This window comes from Hyperoodon ampullatus (assembly GCF_949752795.1).
Source record: "Hyperoodon ampullatus genome assembly, chromosome: 13".
NCBI classification, from domain to species: domain Eukaryota; kingdom Metazoa; phylum Chordata; class Mammalia; order Artiodactyla; family Ziphiidae; genus Hyperoodon; species Hyperoodon ampullatus.
The window spans coordinates 3,671,865-3,692,719 of NC_136926.1; the positions used below are offsets into that span (position 1 = coordinate 3,671,865).

The following is a 20,855-nucleotide window of genomic DNA, read 5'->3' on the forward strand; positions in this document are numbered from 1 at the left end:
ATGTTAGCCTCGTAAGGATTGGTGTCCAGCATTGCTGGATATTAAGCAGAGAATCCTACGGCACAAAGCAGCCAGGAAAGCTGGGCTTTTGTTGAAGGATTGAGAGGGACACGGGGCTTCATGATCGGTTCTCATTCACCTTAGAAGCTGAAGTCAAAGCCAGAGCCTTTCAGAACAGACGGGTGGATTTCATCTTTGTGAGAAGCTACTCAGATCAACCCGTTCTTTGTGGAATGAGAGGGTAATAGAACTACCCCTTCTCTGGGCACAGGACGACCTCCTGTCAGTGGCTCTGAACTGTCTGTGTAAATGAGAATCAGCCGTGCATCCGTCAAAATGGAGATTCACGGGCTTAATTGGGAGGTCTCGCCTAGGAGGTCCGCTCGTTTTCTGGAGCTGCCGTAACAAATTGCCACAAACTGGGTCACTCTATTCATTCTCTCGCAGTTCTGGAGGCCTGAATTCCAAAATCAAGGCATGGGCAGGGCCACGCTCTTTCTGGAGGCTCTAGGGGAGGAGGCTTCCTGCCTCTTCCAGTTACTGGGGGCTCCAGGCATCCTCTGGCTGGGCCGCATCCTTCCAACCTCTGCCTCTGTCATCACTGGCCTTCTTCCCTCAGTCTCTGTGTGTCCTTTTCTGTCTCTTATAGGGACACTCTCATTGGATTTAGAATCCACCCTAATCGAGTCTGACCGCATCTTAACTAATTCCATGTGCAAAGACCCTATTTCCAAGTAAGGTCACAATCTGAGGTGCTGGGTAGACAGGAATCTGGGGGGATTCAATCCACTATCGTGGGTCTGCAGAAGATCTTGGAGGTCTGCATTTGTTAGATTTTATTCTTCTTTGACAATATTCCACATGGTTTCAAATAACAGTGAAATGTAGTCAGTCCTCATCTTGCGTAGCACCCTGTTCATGGAAACTCAACCAGCGGAACCATGACCTTGGTCCATGACCATTCAAGGTGAGGAACCTGCTGACATGAACCATTCTCCACTAACACGAGACAAATCGAGGGCTGCCTGGAGGAAAGGACATACTAAGAAGCTCGTGTCATAGCTGGTGCTATAGACTGAGGGGTCTGTGTCCCCCGCCCCGGAATCCATACGTTGAAACCTGGTGCCCAATGTGATGGTGGAAGAAAGTGGGTCCTTTGAGAGGTGATTAGGTGAGGAGGATGCAGCCCTTGCTTTGGGATTAGTGCCCTTATAAAAGAGACCCAGAGAGCTCCCTCACTCCTTCCACCCTGTGAGGACAAAGAGAAGACATCCATCTATGCAGCAGGTAGCGGGTACCAAATCTGATGGAGCCATCATCTTGTCCTTCCAGCCCCCAGAAATGTCAGAAATAAATGTCTGCTGTTTATAAGCCACCCTGTCTGGTCATTTTTTAATAGCAGCCTGAGCTAAGACAGGTGAGTTCTGCAGAAACAGATGCTGAGCTGGAATTTGGGGCCAAGATGTCTCAGGTCTTTTTTAATTTTTCTTTGTTGGCCTATCTGCTCAGCACATAAGGTCTTATAGTTCCCCCACGAGGGATCGAACCTGTGCCCCCTGAAATGGAAGTGCATGTGAGCCCCCCTGACGTCTCTCCATGTGTCCTAATCTCTTCTCACCTGAACGGCCTCATTTTAACTTAACTGCCATGAATGATTGGACATGTACAGTCACTTGTATTTAAACAAGAAGGAATGAACAGGTCTTGTCAGCTCACCTAGACCATCCCGTTTCTCTGGTTCAGCTCCCAGGGGGAGTTTGTAATGGTTAACAGTCAAATGGAACATCGAGGTAGATGGAGAGAAAGATGGATGTCGGGCTGGAAGGACCAGTTCTGCCCCATTGGCTCTTGCAAGAACACTTCTCAGCTGGTCTGTCCTGGGCAGACGTCAAGGATGCAGTCGGGGGCCAGGTCTGCCCTTGGGGGCGCCAGGCTGGTGTCTTCCCAACTGAAAGTCAACAAGTCTTAGGTCAGGTGCCCTGGAGCTCAGGCACCATGTGCATGAGACTCATTGAGGAAAGACCCCCGGGAAGTAAGGGGTTGAGGGATGAGAGGGCAGGACAGGACAGGGGAAGAGGTGGGCCAGGATGGTGTGTTAGATTCCCGTGGCCACTGCCACAAATGACCACAGACTCGGGGCCTTAAAACCACGGAAATGCCTTCTCTCACAGTCCGGAGGCCAGGAGGCTGCAGTCATACTCCCTCTGGGGGCTCCAGGGGAGAAGCTGCTCCAGTTGCTTGTAGCAGCCGGCATTCGTTGGCTTGTGGCCACGTCACTCCAGCGTCTGCGTCATCTGCTTCTCTCCACGTAGGCCACTGTTCATCTGTGTCCATCCTCCTCTGCCTCCCCCGGCTATGGACACTGGGATTGCATTCGGGGCCCGTAATCCAGGATGCTCTCATCTCACAACCTTGCATTTAGTTACATCCACAAAGACCCTTTTTCCATAGAAGGTGACATTTACAGGTTCCAGGGATCAGGACCTGAAATCTTTGGGAGCCATTATTCAGCCTTCCACAGATGGGGTTCAGGAGACCCTGCTCCCCCAGGCGGGCTCTGGAGTTTGAAAGGTGCTGCAGAGGTTGCCCTAAGATGTGCTCATACAGCCAGTGTTTGGCCACAGACTGCCCCAGGGATGAGCAGGGGTGGGAAGACCTCACCACTACCAGGCATCTCCAGTGAGGCCAGGGAAGTCAGAGGAAGCCCTTCCAAGTCTCTCCCCGTCCCTCCCTCCTTCTCTTCCTTTGCTGCTTCCTCTGGACAGACTTGAAAGTCTTTGGAAGCAACAAGAGACCAGGAGAGCCAGCAAGGCAGTAGCAGCCATAACTTGCAGCATCCGGGCTGAGTCACAAGCGTTACCAAAAATGAAAGATCTCTGATGCCTCCCAGGCTGGAGTCCCGTCCATGCAAGGACGACAACAAACAGGTCCCAGCGGTACCACAGACTCACAGCCACGCTTTTTTCACGAGCATCCGTCCCCCCCAGGCAGGTGTCATGCCCCCAAACTCCCCAGCACACAGGCTGAGCAAACCCCACTTCCTTACCCGCAAAGTCTTTCCCCCAGGAGCCCTCAGTCTTTATATTCTAATCAAATTCTTCTGCAGCTTCACACACACCCTCCTCCATGGTGCAGCCTGAAAGGTCCCATGTGTCTCCTCCCTGACTTTTACTTACTTCGTTTGCATGCAGTTTTAATCATGAGAAAGTCCTTAGCCTGAGGCGGGGAGGTACCATACCCTGGCATTCCGGGATGAGGCGTGAGTAGCCTGTTTAAGACAAAGACCTCTGGCCCCTGGCGCAGACCCCAATTACATTCTTGGCTTGTTTCGAGTTTGCAAGAATTAGGACCCTCTCAGCCACCATCTGATTATCTTATCTGTCTTCATAGATCTTATCCACCCAGCCCTAGCCTACTCCATCTGTTAATTTGGTGTGTTCTATTTTTTTTTAATTTATTTTATTGAAGTATGAAACAACGCCATTTGCAGCAACATGGGTGGACTTAGAGATGATCATACTTAAGTCGGACAGAGAAAGACAAACATCATGATATCACTTATAGGTGGAATCTAAAATATGGCACGCATGAACTTATCTATGAAACAGAAACAGACTCACAGACCTAGAGAACAGACTTGTCATTCTCTTTTTATTAAAATAGATTATTTTTATTAATCAGATTATGCCCAGGCATGTTGCAGTGGTCAGAATAAGCTCCATCAATGTGATGTAACAATTAGTCTGAAATATCAGTGACTTCAAACAAGAGGTGTACCTGCCACCCATGCCGCCTGTCCCTTGTGGCTTTGTGGGGGGCTGTCCCTGTCACAGACTCTCGGAGCCCAGGCTGGAGGGGCAGTCACCACCTCCTCCCCCGCCGGGCCCCAGGCTGGAGGGACGGGGACCTCTGGAAGGTCTCTCGTGGGAAATTAAAATGTTCCCACAGGAGTTGACCCGTGTCGGTTCCACTCACAGCTCATCGTCGACAGGTGAGTGAAACAGGTGAGCCAGAAGGACAGCCCCACCGTGCCACCAAGGAAGAACCAGGTGTGGTTGGCAAACAGTTTTAGTGATGCTTCCGCACGCAGAGCGTGGACAGGGGCCGGGCACGGAAAACCAGAGGGGCCAGGGGCGGAGATTTACAAACCTCCCATCAAATGTGGGTGCTGTTCTTATTACTTGACGTAAACACACACACACACACACACACACACACACAATCTCTACCTCAGCGCTCCGTCCCTCCGACCCAGCACCGCCCTTCCAAGCCCCGGGCATCAGTTGCCTCCACGCATGTCTGCTAAGAGTAACTGCCTGGATGTCAAGCCCTGCTTTCCCTCTGCTTACCTTCCTCATCCCTGTTACCCTTGTCTAGCCCCAACTTTTTCTTATTTCCTCAAGGAAAAAACACAGAGTTTTAAAATCAAAACAAAAAAACATGAAGACTTAATTTTATACTCATGGCTATGCCCAGCACACCAGGCATCTGCATCTCTCATCCACAGGGGGATTTAGGGGGCGGGCTTTTACCCACCATGATCTCCACGTGTCTTTTCTTAGAACCCCTGGTTTGGCAAGAGGGCCCAGGAAATCTGAAACCAAGTCTTGTCTGTATTTCCTCTCTCTCTCTCTCTCTCTCTCTCTCTCTCTCTTTCTCTCTCTCTGTTGGCTTATCTATGGCAATTCAGCCTGATTCAGACTTGAAAGGCGTAAAAAGAGAAAACCTAAGGTTCAAGACTCACCAGCCCTGAAGAAGAAAGGGCCGTGGCCAGGACACAAGTTACAGTAGAGCCACGTGGGCTGGTTCCGTTCCGCCTTTCATCAGACTTAAGTACTTCCGCTATAGGAGGATCACCAGCTCCAGCTCATACATAAGTGGACCCGGGCCCATGCTTCCCTCCGAGTCACTGACCAGCCCCTGGATGCCCAGCCTTCCGGTGCCCCCATGTGTGTGCTGTGCCCTCGTTCCCTCACCAGGAGGATCAAAGGCGCCATCATTAGCAATCCTTTCTAAGGTGTTTGAACAACCTAGTGATTTTTGCTTTGCTTTCCTTCACACACCTCTAAGTGCTGCAGGGAAGGCCTGCATCCTTTAAAAAACAACAGACTGCGAGAGAGCATCCGGGCAAGAGGGATGCCTGTGCTGGAGGCGGGGCAGCTGGGGGCAGACTTGGGTTGAGTCTGGTCTTTTCCACTTCCCAGCTGTGCATCCTTGGGAAATGGTACCTAATGTCTTGGACCTCAGGTTGACCTCCCGTGAACTGACAGTAACGGCACCCACGTCCTGGGTTCTCGTGACCACTAACTGGGGCCACACCTGGGATGCGTTCAGCTGCTCGGCCGGGCACGTATTACGTGCTCAATAAACCAGGGGCTTTGCTCCTGCCCATCCTCCCTCCAAGCTCAATCAGCCAAGCCCCAGAGCAGGGAAGGAGCCCTCGTGGCCTCTGCCCATCCTCCTCTCCCTCTCTGTGGCCATCTCCTGTTGGGACGAATGACCACAAGCCCAGTGGCTTAAAACCACACACATTAGGGACTTCCCTGGCGGTCCAGTGGTTAGGACTCTGCGCTTCCACTGCAGGGGGCACGGGTTCGATCCCTGGTCAGGGAACTAAGATCCCACAAGCTGTGCAGTGTGGCCAAAAAAAAAAAAAAAAGTGACTTGAAAACCACACACGTGTATTCTCCCACAGTTCTGGGGGCCAGAAGTCCTTCATCAGCTTCACAAGGTATCAGCAGGGCCACACTCTCCCCAGAGGCTCTAGGAGAGAATGATTCCCAGCCTCTTCCAGCTTCTAGAGACGCCTTCCTTGGATTCCTTGGCCCTGTCCTGCATCCTCAAAGCCGGCCGTGTAGCATCTTGCTTTGGTGACACATGTCCTTCCTCTGTCATGGTGGTCGAATGTCCCTCTGCCACTCTCCTATAAAGACACTCGGATTACATTTAGGGTCCACCTGGATAATCTAGGGTAACCTGCTCATCTCCAGATCCTTAACTTAATCACACCCACAAAGTTCTTTTTGCCAAATAAGGTAACGTACCGGTTCCGAGGATCAGGACCTGGTATCTTTGGGGGCCATCATCTGTGCTACCACACGACCCCAAAGCTTTGCCCCAAGTCTTGCTTAGGATGAGCACGAGCTCCCCTGGAGAGCTGGGAGACAAAGACAACGGGACAAGGTCTTTTCTTTGAACTTGGCTTTTCTGTCAAACGTGGGCAGAGGGGAGCAGTCTGGTGGACCAGCACAAGTGGAGAACGTGGATTCCACAGCCAGACCCCAGGGCCGAATCGTGGGACCACAGTCAAGCTCCTTTAACTCTCGGCTTCCTCATCTGGAATATGGGACTAATGGGAATGCTTGTCTTGGGGTTGTTCTGAGGATGAGATGAGCTAACATGGGCCTGGATGAACGTGTCTGGATTCTCTGGAAAGCAGAGCCTGAGCCACGGACTGGAGGGCGGCGGGTGTGTCTGGGGACTGATTCCAGGACGTGGAGGTGGGAGTGGGGGCAGGACAGGACACCTAAATGGAAGAGACGGGAAGTGAGTTACTGAGCTAGTTACCACGGTGGGCAGGTGGGGAGAATCCCACTGAGAGGCTCCCAGGACCCATGAGGAGTATATCTGGGAATCTGCCTGCACAGCTAAGATGGGAGCTTGTCTGCACATGACTTACTGAGGATGTTCTCTGGAGACATCCATGTGGGAGTGAGGGAGGCCGGATGCAGAAAGGGGAGAAGCTGTGCCGGGATAGTTTCAGATGAAATCGAGCCTTGGCTGATCCCCAGAGGAGCTCCAGGTCACGAACTATACACACGGCTCATCCCTCCTTGAGGCAAACCAGGAGGTCATCATCAGGCAAAAACATGGGCTGAGTGGTACAGAACACCCAGGTAATTCTGCAGGTTTGGCTCCAGCACCTAAGGGCAGTCTGTCAGAGGAGGTGCAGCACAAATTGTCAGCAAAGCACCTGCAGCAGGTAGGGGTGGGTGTGCCCAACCAGTCAAAGAGCTCCCGGGAGAGGTGGATGGGGCCCCGTGGCATCTGTCATCACAGCCTCTGCTGTCTCGGAAAGCAAAATCCAGTGTCCACGTTAGGACCAACTCCTCGTGATTGTGACCCCAAAAGAGTCACGACACTGCTTCCTCCTCCGCTTTCTCTTGCTCTTCCTTTGGGAGGTGGTAAAAGCTCATACGTCCCCCACCCTTCTCTCCCCTCTGCCCAGGTTTCTGACAGATGTGACTACGTCTTTGTCAACGGGAAGGAGATGAAGGGCAAGGTGAACGTGGTGGTGAACTTCACGTACCAGCACCTGACCAGTCCTCTGGAGATGATGGTGTGGGTGCCCCGTCTGCCCCTGCAGATCGAGGTCTCGGACACCGAGCTCAACCAGATCAAGGGCTGGAGAGTCCCCATTGTCTCCAACAAGAGGTGGGTGTGCAGGTCAGGCGCCACAGCAGAAACCCAAGTCAAGTGCGCTTAGGCTGAAGACGGAAATTTACAGGGTAGCTGATTTCAGGCATGTCTGGTTCCAGGGGTTCATTGGTACCCTAAGGACTGCTTCTCTCTCCACCTCTTGGCTCCTGCTTGCTTTGTGTTGGCTTCATCATCCATCAGGCTTTTCTCATGAGGTTCCAGACTTTCACTCTACCTTCTCCGCGACTGTGCAGAGAGCACATCCTCTTTTGCCCAATAACTCATGCAAGAATCCTGGAGTTAAGTGTTATCCTCACTTGGGTTATATGTCCATTCCTGATCCAATCACTGTAGCCGAGGAGGAGGAGGAGGAGGAGGAGGAGGAGGAGGAGGAGGAGGAGAGGGGAAGAGGAGGGGGAGGGGAGAGGGAGGAGGAAGGGAGGGGGAGGGAGAGGAAGAGGGGAGGGGGAGGAGACAGAATACACTGATTGGCCAGCTAGGCTGCAGCCACATTCCCGTGGCTGGGGCCAGAGGAGCTAGGGAAAGAGGTCAACCCTGCCTGAACCAAGAGATCAATACCAGGAGGAGGGAAGAATTGATTCTTGGAGGCCCCAAGCAACAGAGGTCCACTAGAGAGCTGTCTGAGCAGATGCTGCCTGACCTGGGCAGTCTCTTTGTCCCTCCAGCCCAGAAACACTGAGATCACTTTCCCTTGGGGAGATGAAGTCCGAAGCTTGTCACCTGTGTGCCTGGTGCATCACTCTGATGGCGTTAGATGGACTGATAAGTCTGCACCCCCCACATCAGGCAAATAAACAGGCATCAGGTACAAAGAGAGTTTTGTTCAGAGACTTGGTCACCTTGGAGAAACCCATGCTTAAGGAATCGTATACAAGGGACTTGTAGAAAGTCAAAAGTGAGCATGTGAAGAAGTAGACAAGGAAATATTCCTGGAGTCCAGGTACTCAGCAGGGAGGAGTGAACTGGTGCTTAGGTGAGGGGCAGCTTTTATGTTCCTTCCCTTGGAAGTCCACCCCTTGGAGTTCTTATGGCACCTGGGAGAGGGCAGGGCTTCAGGAATGAAGGCTTGGGTCCTGTGTGCCGTTGGAAGATGGTTTCAGCAATGACCCTTTCCTTAACCACAGGGGTTTCTGAGGTTGAGTTGGGAGAATGGCGTTCAGCGTGATTACTGACGCTACTGAGGGCAAGTGGTTGCAGGGAAAGACTCACCCAAGGACTGTCCCAGTGTGCTCGTGAACAGTCCAGATGCTGTCACAACTGTCCAGCTCAGATACGGCAAGAGAACCACTTTGAGGAGTGAGCAGCTCTTCTGATGGAGACCGTGAGGGTGCTGGGAGGACTGACAGCCCATAAGGCATCAGACGTTGAGGGAGCAGCTAACATCTGCCTCCTGCCTGGTCCTTTCTACATTGATTATCACAAAATACCTTACCTTGAGTTAAACACTCGCTTCCCTTGTGTACTGGTTTGTAGGGCTATACTGGCCATCCAGAGCCTTACTGTATTAATTATCTATTGCTACATAATTTAGTGGCTTACCCCAAAACCAGGTGGCTTAAAAGAAAAACCTATTATCTCACAGTTCCTCTGGATCAGGAATCCAGGCAAGGCTTAGCTGGATCTCTCGCAAGCTACAGTCCAGTTGTCAGCTGGAGCTGTAGTCTCATCACAAGGCTCTGGTGGGATAGGACCTACATCCAAGCTCATGTGGTTGTTGGGAGGTCTTAGCTCCTCACTGGCTGTTGGCCAGAGGATGCTGTTTCCGGCTGTAAGATGTCTCCATAGGGCCGCACACAGCATGGCAGGTGACTTCATCAGGGCAGGCAAGAGAGAAGAACCAAGGAAAGAGGGCTGAACAAGACAGAAGTCATAGTTTCTTAAAACCTAATCTTGCAGGTGACATCCTATAACTTTTGCTGTAATTTTTTTTTTTTTTTTTTTGGCCACACTGCGCGGCATGTGAGATCTTAGTTCCCCGACTAGGGATCGAACCTGTGCCCCCTGCATCGGAAGCACGGAGTCTTAACCACTGGACGGCCAGGGAAGTCCCGCTGTAATCTTTCATTGGAAGAAACTTTTACTAGGTCCAACCCACACCCAAAGGGAAGGGAATTTCACAAAGTGAATACCAGGAGATGGGGCTCATGGGGGACATCTTAGAACTCTGCCGACCACACCAGCCCATTCTCACTGGTCAGTCCTCAGGCCACAGCAGTGCTCAGATATTCTGAGCATCACCCCTGCACATTTGTCTGAGCCACCCCCCACCAGGCTGTGAACTCCCCGAAGGCAGGGCTCATGCCCACTCACCTCTGCAGCCCCTGCCATGCTTCACCCCCAGCCCCCAACCGTTGACCCAACAAATCAGCATCTGTTCAATCGAACTGACCCCTTGACAGGCCAGCTCGGGACAGCGAGGAAGAGGACGAAGATGAGAAGAAAGGCCGGGGCTGCACTCTCCAGTACCAGCACGCCATGGTGCGGGTCTTGACTCAGTTTGTGGCCGAAGTGGCTGAGCCCGGGGGGCAACTGGCCCACCTGTTGGGCTCAGATTGGCAGGTGGACATCACAGAGCTGGTAAATGACTTCATGCAGGTGGAGGATCCCCGGATTGCCAGGCTGCACGGGGGACAAGTCCTGATTGGCCAGGAGCTCGGGATGACCACCATTCAGGTAAGAAACCCCCAACGCAAGGACTTTCTGTATTCCTGTCACGTCTCTACCCAGACAAGAACTCGGCTGTTTGTTGTCACTTAGAGCAATATCTTTTTTATTTTTTTATTGAAGTAGAGTCGATGTACAATGTTGTGTTAGTTTCAGGTGTACAGAAAAGTGATGCAGCTGTACATATGTATAAATCTATTCTTTTGCATATTCTTTTCCATTATAGGTTATTACACGATATTGAATAGAGTTCCCTGTGCTATACAGTAGGTCCTTGTCGCTTATCGATTTTATATACTGTAGCGTGTATATGTTAGTCCCAAACTCCTAATTTATTCCCCCCCGTCCCTTGTGGTAACCGTAAGTTTGTTTTCTATGTCCGTGGGTCTATTTCTGTTTTGTAAATAAGTGCACTTTATCATTTTCTTAGATTCCACATATAAGTGGTATCATACGATATTTATCTTTCTCTGTCTGGCTTACTTTACTTAGTGTGATAATATCTAGGTCCATTTCTGTTGCTGCAAATAGCATTATTTCGTTCTTTTTTTTATGGCTGAGTAATCTTCCATTGTATATCTGTACCACATCCTCTTTATCCATTCATCTGTAGATGGACATTCAGGTTGCTTCCATGTCTTGGCCATTGTAAATAGTGCTGCTCTGAACATTGGGGTGCATGTATCAAATTAGAGTTTTGTTTAGATGTATGCCCAGGCATGGTATCTCTGGATCATACGGTAGCTCTATTTGACAGTATCTATTTTCAGAGTGAATAGACTGAAAGAAGCTGTCAAATAAACAAGAGAAGAGGTATAATGATGGACTGGCTTCTCAGGATGGGTCATGTTTGAAACTCCAAGACATTGTTTGTCTCTAAGACATGGTGGATGTTACTATCTTGGGACAAAATCTCTAAAAATAAAGCTACTATATGATCCAGCAATCCGACTCTTGGGCGTATATCTGGAAAAGACAAAAACTCGAATTCAAAAAGAAACATGCACCCCAATGTTCACTGCAGCACCATTTACAACAGCTGAGACATGGAATCAACCTGAATGTCCATCGATGGATGAATGGATGAAGAAGATGTGGTATATAGACACAATGGAATACTACTCAGCCATAAAAAAGAATGAAATACTTTGCAGCAACATGGATGGACCTAGAGATGATCATACTAAGTGAAGTAAGCCAGACAGAGAAAGACAAATATCATATGATAAATCTTATATGTAGAATCTTAAAAAACGATACAAATGAACTGTTACAAAACAGAAACAGCCTCACAGACATAGAAAACAAACTTATGGCTGCTGGAGGGGAAAGGTCTGGGGAAGGATAAATTAGGAGATTGAAATTAGCATATACACACTACCAACAAGGTGCTACTGTATAGCACAGGGAACTCTGCTCAATACTCTGTAATAACCTATATGGGCAAAGAATCTGAAAAAGAACAGATACATGTACATGTATAGCTGAATCACATTGTTGTACACCTGAAACTAACACAACCTTGTAAATCAACCATATCCCAATATAAAATAAAATTTTTGTCATTGAAAAATATTTTTAAAAAAGTTCTTGGGGTGGGCTAAGCTCATCAGAATCATGGGTGTGGCCGGCAGCTTCTCACTTGGTCACTCCACCTCACTGACCATGGTCACTGAAAAGCTTCCCATCCCGCCATGATGCTCAGCTGTCTCCACCAGGTCCCAGCTGCCACATGATGAAACCTGGAGCATTTCAGAAATGTACTGAAGGAAGCAACAGAGTTATTATGATTCCACTGGTCTTGTAAGCACCTACTGCTAGGAATGGATGGGGTGAACCAGTATGCAACATGGGAGCTTTGAAACAAACACTTTCACAAGACACGGTTCTGGGAGGTCACTTGGGAGTCACTTACCTCCTGTCTGAGAGCAAATATTATTCCTCAGTGACTGTCCCATTTACAGAAGAGGTGATCATCCTATTAGCCAAACAGTGAAGTTTCTAAAGCAGTTGAAAGTGAAACTATATTGGATTGTAGAAGATTTAAAACATTCTGGAAAATGGGCTGATATTTAAGAGAGATCATTTTTGAACCCATTATTATCAAATGATTAAACTAACCCTGAGACGTCTCATTAAAATAGAATATTGCAGCTGTCAGTTGGAGAATACATTATAAAATTTTCAGACAGTCTATCAGAAACAAAATGTTTTTATTTGTACAATCAAGAAAATGTAATTTTGTTGTTAACTCTGTAATGTTTTATTAAAAATGTTTTATAACTTTGCTTTTAAATTTTCATATGAAACCATTTGCAAATGACGTACTTAATTTAATAAAATACTTTAGCCACTCTAAAAAAATAAAAATAAAATAGATCATTTTATTCAAGGGGGAAAGTAAATTACTTTGAACTGGGACTCAGGAGTCACATGCTCCAATGCTCTCTAAAAGCTGAGAAGGTACTCTGTGTGGGGAAAGCAGCCAGGGCATCAGGTGAAAGAGGATGACTGATTTGGACCCTAAGTGTTAGAAGGACAATAGGGAGTGGTGAGGAGTGTGGCAAAGGGAGGCTGCTACTCATCTCCAAAAGGTGCCAAGAGGAAATGGGAGCTCAGTGTGGAGAGATGCTGCAACTTTTCCAGAATAGCTAGAAATCTATCTTTCATACGAAATCATCTGTTTTTTTAAGGATGGCCATTCATCCCATTCTGAAGTATTATGATGTCAAACAAAACATATCTGCCCCATAGACAAGCACTTGTAATCTTTACAGTTGAGTTTTGCTTGAAAGATCTAAATTAAAGTTGGTCCATGGGCTAAAGTGATGCTGATATCTGGAAACTGGAACCAAGACAACTTGACACTAACCACTCAAAATGATCATTTAAATACAAAGATGCAATAAAACACTGTTCAGAAATCAGGTATTTCTGTGAAAATCAATGAGTGTGAATGGGCCAGCTTCCCATGCGTGAAACATGAAAATTGTCCTAGTGGGGCATCTGCTCCTGAGACTCTTCGTTTTTCCCTCTTATTTATGCCCACGGAGTCCTCCTGAGTTATAAATTCATTTGGCCACTTTCTTCTGGGGACTCATGTTTCATACCCAGCGCCATTCAAGTTGTCCTAACCAGATTTAGAAACTGAAGAAGGTATTTGAATAGAAATATGGGGTTTTGATAAAGGAATTTAATGAATCCAGGGAAAACTATCTTGAGATATATCTTCATAAATATCAGCAACAACTTGAAAAGAGAAATACATCAAAAAAGCTGGGGAAGGGAGAATGAAACCCAGAAGGTTAAGGCTTCACAGAGGGGAGTCTAAATCAGCACTTTGTGACTTGGATGAGGGGCGGGGAGAGCAGAAGTGCTTCCACAGACAACCCTCCAAAGCAGGATTTCCTCTTCAGGGTCTAAATTGAACGGAAGCTTCATTCCCCAGGACATCACAGATGTCCAGAGACAAATGAGACTTTGGGACATCGGTGTCAAGGGTAGGACTCGCAGCTGAGTTTATCAGATGACGGAAGCTGATATTCCAAAATGTCACTGCTCAGTGTTCCCCAAAGTGTGGAGTGCGAGCTCCCGGTGACTCACAGGATGCTTTAGGTGGTACATGGACCGACCGTCTCTTCTTTGAGTGTAACTGGTCATTGGTGATCATGTGTAGAAGAGAGAAATATAGAAATATATAGCTAGCGTATCAAAACCATTTTTCTATGGCACTATGAAGCTTTTTTAAACAAATTATTTAATAAAATAATTTTAAACAAAATATGCACTAAGTAATAGTAGAAATGATCCATGCTGTAGAAGAATCGTAAAGTTAGTGCTGAAATGAATGAAAATGTTAATTCTTCCGCTCAAGGTCTGCGGGCAGTGCATGGCAGGCAGTGGAGTTTATTCGATGGGTGGCATGCCAGGTCCTACCCCATCCACTCCTTGACACCATCTTGCTGTTACTTAAAAAATGTGCTATATTTTCACAAGCAAGCTGTACCTTTTAGAAGAAGGCATGTGTGGGAAAGACCCGTTTTTGCTCTTTCCGGCTCCTCTGGCTCTGTCTGTCCCTATCCACTCCCTGCACGGAGCATCGTTTACACCATCGGGGGGATTTCTGGAACCACAGAGAGCTTTTCCTTCCTATGTCGGTTCTGTCTTTCAGATCCTGTCGCCTCTGTCAGATGCCATCTTGGCCGAGAAGACCATCACCGTGCTGGACGAGAAGGTGATGATCACAGACCTCGGGGTCCAGCTGGTGGCAGGGCTGTCCCTCTCCCTGCAGCTCAGCCCTGGGAGCAACAGAGCCATCTTCGCCACCGCGGTGGCTCAAGAACTTCTGCAAAGGCCCAGACAGGTGTGGGATGGGGATGGGGCACTGTGGGAAGGGGTCACATGTCAGGGGGGTCACACACCAGGTGGATCACACCAGGTGGGGTGATATATCCAGGGGGGGTTACACATGGGGGGGTGGGTCACACACCAGGTAAGGTCACACATCAGGTGGGGTCATACATCCAGGGCGCATTACACATGGGGGAGGCCACACACCAGGTAAGGTCACTCATCAGGTAAGGTCACACACCAGGTGCAGTTACACAACAGGTGGGGCCCACACCAGGTGAGGTCACCCATCAGGTGAGGTCACACATCAAGTGAGGTCACACACAGGTGAGGTCACACCCAGGTGAGGTCACACATCAGGTGCGGTCACACACCAGGTGTGGTTACACAGCAGGTGGGGTCCACACCAGCGGGGGAATCCCACGTCTCTTGGGGTCACATGGTGGGGTTGGGTCACACGTCAGTGGGGTCGTTCGCTGGGTAGGCTTCCGCCCTGAGCAGGTCACACGTCAGGTGAGGTCGCGCAGTGGGGTGAGGTCACGCGTTAGATCAGGCTGCCCGTGTGGTGGAATCACTGATTGGGGAGGAGGGGTCCCGCAAAAGCGTGGGCTTGCACATCGGGTGCTCCGCAGTCTGGAAGGGCGTCGTGAAGGAGCAGCTGCTCAGCCTCAGGCTTCCTGCGCCCCCGGCGGAGACGCCACACAGCACAGCCGCCAGGAGTGAAGGATCACAGGCAGCAGCAGCCGGAGAGGCTGGACCGCAGGCTTCTCGTGCCTCATCGCGCCCCCCGTGCTGCTTCTCCACCCCCGGACGGTCCTGACTCTGGACCCCGCTGACCTCCCCGAGCAGTGGGGTGAAAATGAGGGCGGGAACAGACTCCAAGGAGGGGTCCACAGCCTTCTGCTAAGTCCCTGCTCAAAAAAATGGGGTAGGGCTTCCCTGGTGGCGCAGTGGTTGAGAGTCCGCCTGCCGATGCAGGGGACACGGGTTCGTGCCCCGGTCTGGGAAGATCCCACATGCTGCGGAGCGGCTAGGCCCGTGAGCCATGGCTGCTGGGCCTGCGCGTCCAGAGCCTGTGCTCCGCAACGGGAGAGGCCACAGCAGTGAGAAGCCCACGTAATGCAAAAAAAAAAAAAAAAAAAAAAAAAAAAAAAAAATGGGGTAACGGGTCTGGGGGTCGGAAGGAGATTGGAGGAGATGCTTCCACATTTGTCATTTAGCTCAAAGCAGAAGTAACGAGCCGGTGGTGACCTCAGTCACGGCCTTCTTTTTCTTTACTGGAAACCAGTGTGCTCTAATAGAGTGTGTACTGTGCGTATGTGTATGTTTGTGTTATGTATGTGTGTTGTGTGTAGTGTGCGTTGTGTATGTGTACATGTTGTGGTGTGTATCGTGTGGTGCATGTTTGTGTGTTGATACGATGGTTTCCAAACAAAGAAGATTGTTGGAAGGTCAATTAGAAATGTTATGTGATCTCCACCCTCATCTGAGATGGAGAAACTTTATTTCTTAGAAAGAAACTGGATGGAGCCTTGGGCGAGCCTTGTTTAATGCCCAAGGACGGTGGTCTCAGGCTACTGCTTCTGTGCACCCCATGAGACAGGACTGTCCTCCTGTGGGGATGCTAGAAGGCCTCCAGCCCACATAGGGGGTTTTCGGGCAGCTTTCCTTATTGGTCAGGAGCGCTTCCTGGAAGCTCTCCCCTCGGCAGGTACATTACCATCTGGGCCCCCTCTTGCACCAGCTGAGGCTGTGACTATGTTTGGGCAGGAAGGTGGGCTAAGCTGGACCTGCCCCTGGACACACAGGGCCTTATCGTTTTCCCAGCCCATACCCATCACCCAACACTGCCAGGTGTTAGCTAATTCCTTGCCCTTTCACTGGGGTCTTTGTGTGCAGGGGTTTGGATCAGAAAGCACTGGAAAGTGGATGATCTCAATAACGGATACGAATTCTTGCCAAAGACAAACCTCCCTTTTCTCAGGGCATGATGCCAGCCAGGATGCAAGTTACAGATAGCAAAGGAGAAATAACCCGAGGCTTCTTCCTGTCTTCCTGGGGCGATCAAATCAGGTGACTGCCAGTTAGGAGTTAAGGAAGCGATAAGACACAGAATAAGGCCACAGAGCTAATCCATTTCCGACATGCAGAGCTAGGCACGGGACCCTGAGGTTTGCTCCGTGCTTGCTTGCTTTGGATGGAGCTTAGTCCCTGCCTGCAACTTGGCTCCGGCATTTCAGTTTCAAGAAATCCAATGTGCATTTGAATTTCCTGCTGCAATTTCACAGCCAATCAGAAGGCCCAGGTAAACCAAGGTCACATCCAGTGGCTTCTGCCCTGTGTCATGGAGGCATTTTCCACTTAGCAGCCAGCCCAAGCCGATGGCTAACAAGGTCGGTATTTACTGGCTGTGCTGAAGGAGAAGCAGAGACCACCAGTCATATGTGAGAAGCTCCCTTCTCAGTTCAAAGACCAGATACCACCAGGAAAACTTAACTTCTATCGTGGTCAGTGGCTCTTTGGTTGCAAGAAAGAGAAATCCCCTCAAGCGAGTTTAAATAACACAGGATTTATTACAAGGATAGTGGGACCCTCTTAGACCCCAGCTATAAGAACTTGGGGAAACTGGGGGGTCAACAACAGTCTCTCTCATGTCCATTATCTCATTAAATAAATGCTGTGCCCAGACATTTGCTTACACCTCCTCCATCGTGGGTCGCTCCCAAGTGGGGCTTCATTCTCCAGTCTTATATGAGCTCCGACTCATCTTCCCACCACTAAGTGCTTCACTCCCATCTCAGTGTTAATTTATTTATTTATTTTTGCTGTGTTGGGTCTTCGTTTCTGTGCGTGGGCTTTCTCTAGTTGCGGCGAGCAGGGGCCACTCTTCATCGCGGTGCGCGGGCCTCTCATTATCGCGGCCTCTCCCATTGCGGAGCACAGGCTCCGGATGCGCAGGCTCAGTAGCTGTGGCTCATAGGCCTAGCTGCTCCGCGGCATGTGGGATCCTCCCGGACCAGGGCTCGAACCGGTGTCCCCTGCATCGGCAGGCGGACTCTCAACCACTGCACCACCAGGGAAGCCCCTCCCATCTTGCTTATTACAAATTGGAGGGAGAGATGCAGGCTGGCTCAGAGCTGCAGAGATGAATGGCTCTGACAGCAGCCGTCCCATGGGTCCAATCAGCTGTGGCCAGGTGGGCAGGCACACAAGCCTCTTAGGGCTGTGCATCCTTCTGGGTTTGGGGTAGAGCAGCTTCTCCGGGAGCTAGGAGGAGGGAAGAGGGAGCAATGGGCCTCCCAGTTTGCTGTCAAGGCCAATGACATCTTCACTGAAACTGAAGGCTTAGAGGTTATCTTGTCTATTACAATCTCCCTGGACAGACTAGTCCCAAGGAAAGCTGGTCTAAAGCAACAAAGTAAAAAGACAAGGGATTGAGATGGACACAAGTCTTGACCCTGGCTATTTTGGGTCTCCCAATTTCCCCCAACTGGTTGGGTTGGAGAGTGGAAGGGAAGACAAAGATTCTCCCAACAGAAAGCTTCCTAACCCTTCCCAACCCCACCCCTAACCCTAGCCCTAACCCTCTCTCTGGCTGGTTGGTTTTACTCTTCACCTCCAAGCCAAGACTGTCCATAAGCCAATACAAACCCATTCTTAGATGCTGATGTAGCAGGACCAACACAACAAAAGCCTGCAGCCCCTCTGGGGCACCCTTGTCTAGGTCAGGGGGTTTAACCTGTGTTGTGAGTAATGCACAGAGACTTGGTATTAAAGCAACTTAAAAATAACGTAATAAATATTTTTCGTTTAAATGTGTAACATTTGTAAATGACCACACTAACCAGTAAATCTCCTTTGATAATGCAGTTGATTACTATGCAGAAGTAGATCTTGCACCGCAGAAAGAAGCCATCTTTCTTTCAGCACCTCAGGAAAGAAAGCAAATCTTATTGGGGAGTGTTATTCCTGGTCCTGTTTCATCCTTGTCATTTTGCTGTTGAAATTTTCTTTGGCTTCTACATCTTTACAAGAATTCATTTTCTTTCATACCCTTAGTATTTCTTGCCTCTTATTTCTAGACTGGATAAAAGGTTTCCCTTTGTTCTTGTAGTATTATCTTTGTGACAGAGTGTCTATTTTTACTAAGACTTTGTGTTCAGTGAGCTTTGGGGCCCATTTTGATGAACTTACTTTTTTTCTTCAACAGGAAGCAGCCATCAGTTGCTGGGTCCAATTCAGTGATGGCTCTGTCACCCCGTTGGATATTTACGATGCGAAAGACTTCTCCCTGATGGCCACATCACTGGACGAGAAGGTGGTCTCTGTCCACCAAGACCCCAAATTCAAGTGGCCTATAATCACCGCTGAAGCCGAAGGACAGGGTGCCCTGGTGAAGGTCGAAATGGTTATTTGTGAATCATGCCAGAAATCCAAGCGGAAGAGTGTGCTGGCTGTGGGGACAGCCAACATCAAAGTGAAATTTGGCCAAAGTGATGCCAATCCCAACACCAGTGACAGCAGACACATGGGGGCAGGAGGTCGCCTGGATAATAACGTCAGTGACAGAAGACCCAAAAAACCCTCACACGAATGGGGGAGTCAAGAGGGACGGTACTACGGCAGCCCTTCCGTGGGCCTCAGGGAAGGAAGGGGCTCCACAACGGAAAGGTCCACCTTCCAGAAGACCCACGGCCAGGAAAGCCTTTTGGATGATGACAGCCATCTGCAGACCATCTCCATTGACCTCACCAGCTTCCCAGCCCAGGTGGACCTGCCCAGAAGCTATGGGGAAATGGATGAGAATGACCTCACACAGGCCTCCAAAGGGCTGAGCGACTTGGAAATCGGGATGTATGCCCTGTTGGGTGTCTTCTGCCTGGCCATTTTGGTCTTCCTAATAAACTGTGTGACCTTTGCATTAAAGTACAGGCACAAACAGGTTCCCTTCGAAGAACAAGAAGGTATGAGTCACTACCATGACTGGGTTGGGTTGAGCCACCGGGCCGAATTGTTGGAGAATCACATCAACTTGTCTTCCTCCCAAGATGAGCAGATCACTGCCATCGACAGGGGCATGGATTTCGAAGAGAGTAAGTATCTCCTCAGCACAAACTCCCAACACAGCATCAATGGACAGCTGTTCGCATCTTCAGGACCCACACTCATGGATGGGAAAGATGAGAAAAGTGAGCCCCCAACGTCCCCTACCTCAAAAAGGAAAAGAGTGAAATTCACCACTTTCACCACCGTCTCTACGGATGATAGATGCCCCACCGTGAACTCCATAGCGACCAGCAGTGAGGATGCCATGAACTGGGTCTGCCAGGATCTGGACCCTGGGGGATGCCAAGAGTCACGTGGCTACATGGAAGGATTACATGAAGATGTGTAAGCCGGGCCTTCACAGACATTGGTTCTTACTCACCTTTCGGCCTTTAACTTGGGGATGTGGGGCAACGGTGTGCCCGGTGGGGAAATAAAAAGACAGGACAAGATCAGGGTGATGCTATCCACAGAGCCACAGAAAATGACCCTGGCTCCCCTGGGGCGGCCCCGAGTTGGAATTGATGTCCACATTCCAGGGTCCAATGTTTCTGTCAATGTGAAGGGGTCTATCACGCATGGCAAGATTTTTACATTGGAAGAAAGATGAGTTCTGAATCCCCGAACTTCAGAGAGCCTCCAGGAGAGAACAGTCCCTCTCTTGCCGTCTCACTTTCTTTCATCAAAGCCACACAGCTGCCATATTCAATGTTGTGGACCACAGGAGAAAAATGAGACTCAGGTTGGGCTCAAGGGGATGGACGGGAGGAAGCGTGTCATTGGACCTCGGGCAGCACATCTGGCTGTGAGCATGAGCAGAGGTGGAGTCTAGCGCCATCTAGAGTCAGCTCTTGGGAAGCAAGGGTTTCGAGTTATTATCTCCCAAAAGCTGGGGCAAAGCAAGGCAATCGCTGACAAGGATTGAAAGGGAAAAAGAGGGCAAATAGGCCACCAATACCTTTGTAACTAGATGCCAAGAACAACCACCCAAACAAACAAAAACGCTCTGAGCCATTCAGAGCATCCCTTTACTAGTAAACTAGGGAGCCTGGGTATAGACTTTCAACTGGGTTCGAAGAACCAGAATTTTTTTTTTTTTTTTTTTTTAGCAAATTCACTATGTTCACGTTTCTACCCCACCCCCATGCCCCACATCGCCACCTTTCCAAAAGTCATTGGTCACTTGGCAGTGGAGGGCAGTGTCACCATTCCCTCTCTTCCACTGTGGCATCTGTGTCAACCACCAGGTGACATTCTACGCTGAAGCCCCACTGGGCGAACTTCACACGTGTCCTTCTTTGAAGAGGCTGGTCTTGGAGGGTCAGCAGCACTCACAAGGAATTCAACACCCAGGG

The 20,855-nt window shown here is 49.5% G+C and overlaps 1 protein-coding gene across 1 annotated transcript in view; it reads left to right on the forward strand.

The window, feature by feature from the left end:
* TMEM132D (transmembrane protein 132D) overlaps positions 1-19,849 on the forward strand; it is a gene marked incomplete at both ends in the record, with an annotated part of 636,473 nt that extends 616,624 nt beyond the window's left edge. Inside the window, 4 exons of the mRNA XM_079717165.1 lie at positions 7,229-7,434; positions 9,840-10,113; positions 14,276-14,467; positions 18,665-19,849. Of these exons, the coding sequence (XP_079573291.1) occupies positions 7,229-7,434; positions 9,840-10,113; positions 14,276-14,467; positions 18,665-19,849 (1,857 nt within the window). The remainder of the gene's footprint in view (positions 1-7,228; positions 7,435-9,839; positions 10,114-14,275; positions 14,468-18,664) is intronic.
* Between the last annotated feature and the right edge of the window lie 1,006 nt (positions 19,850-20,855).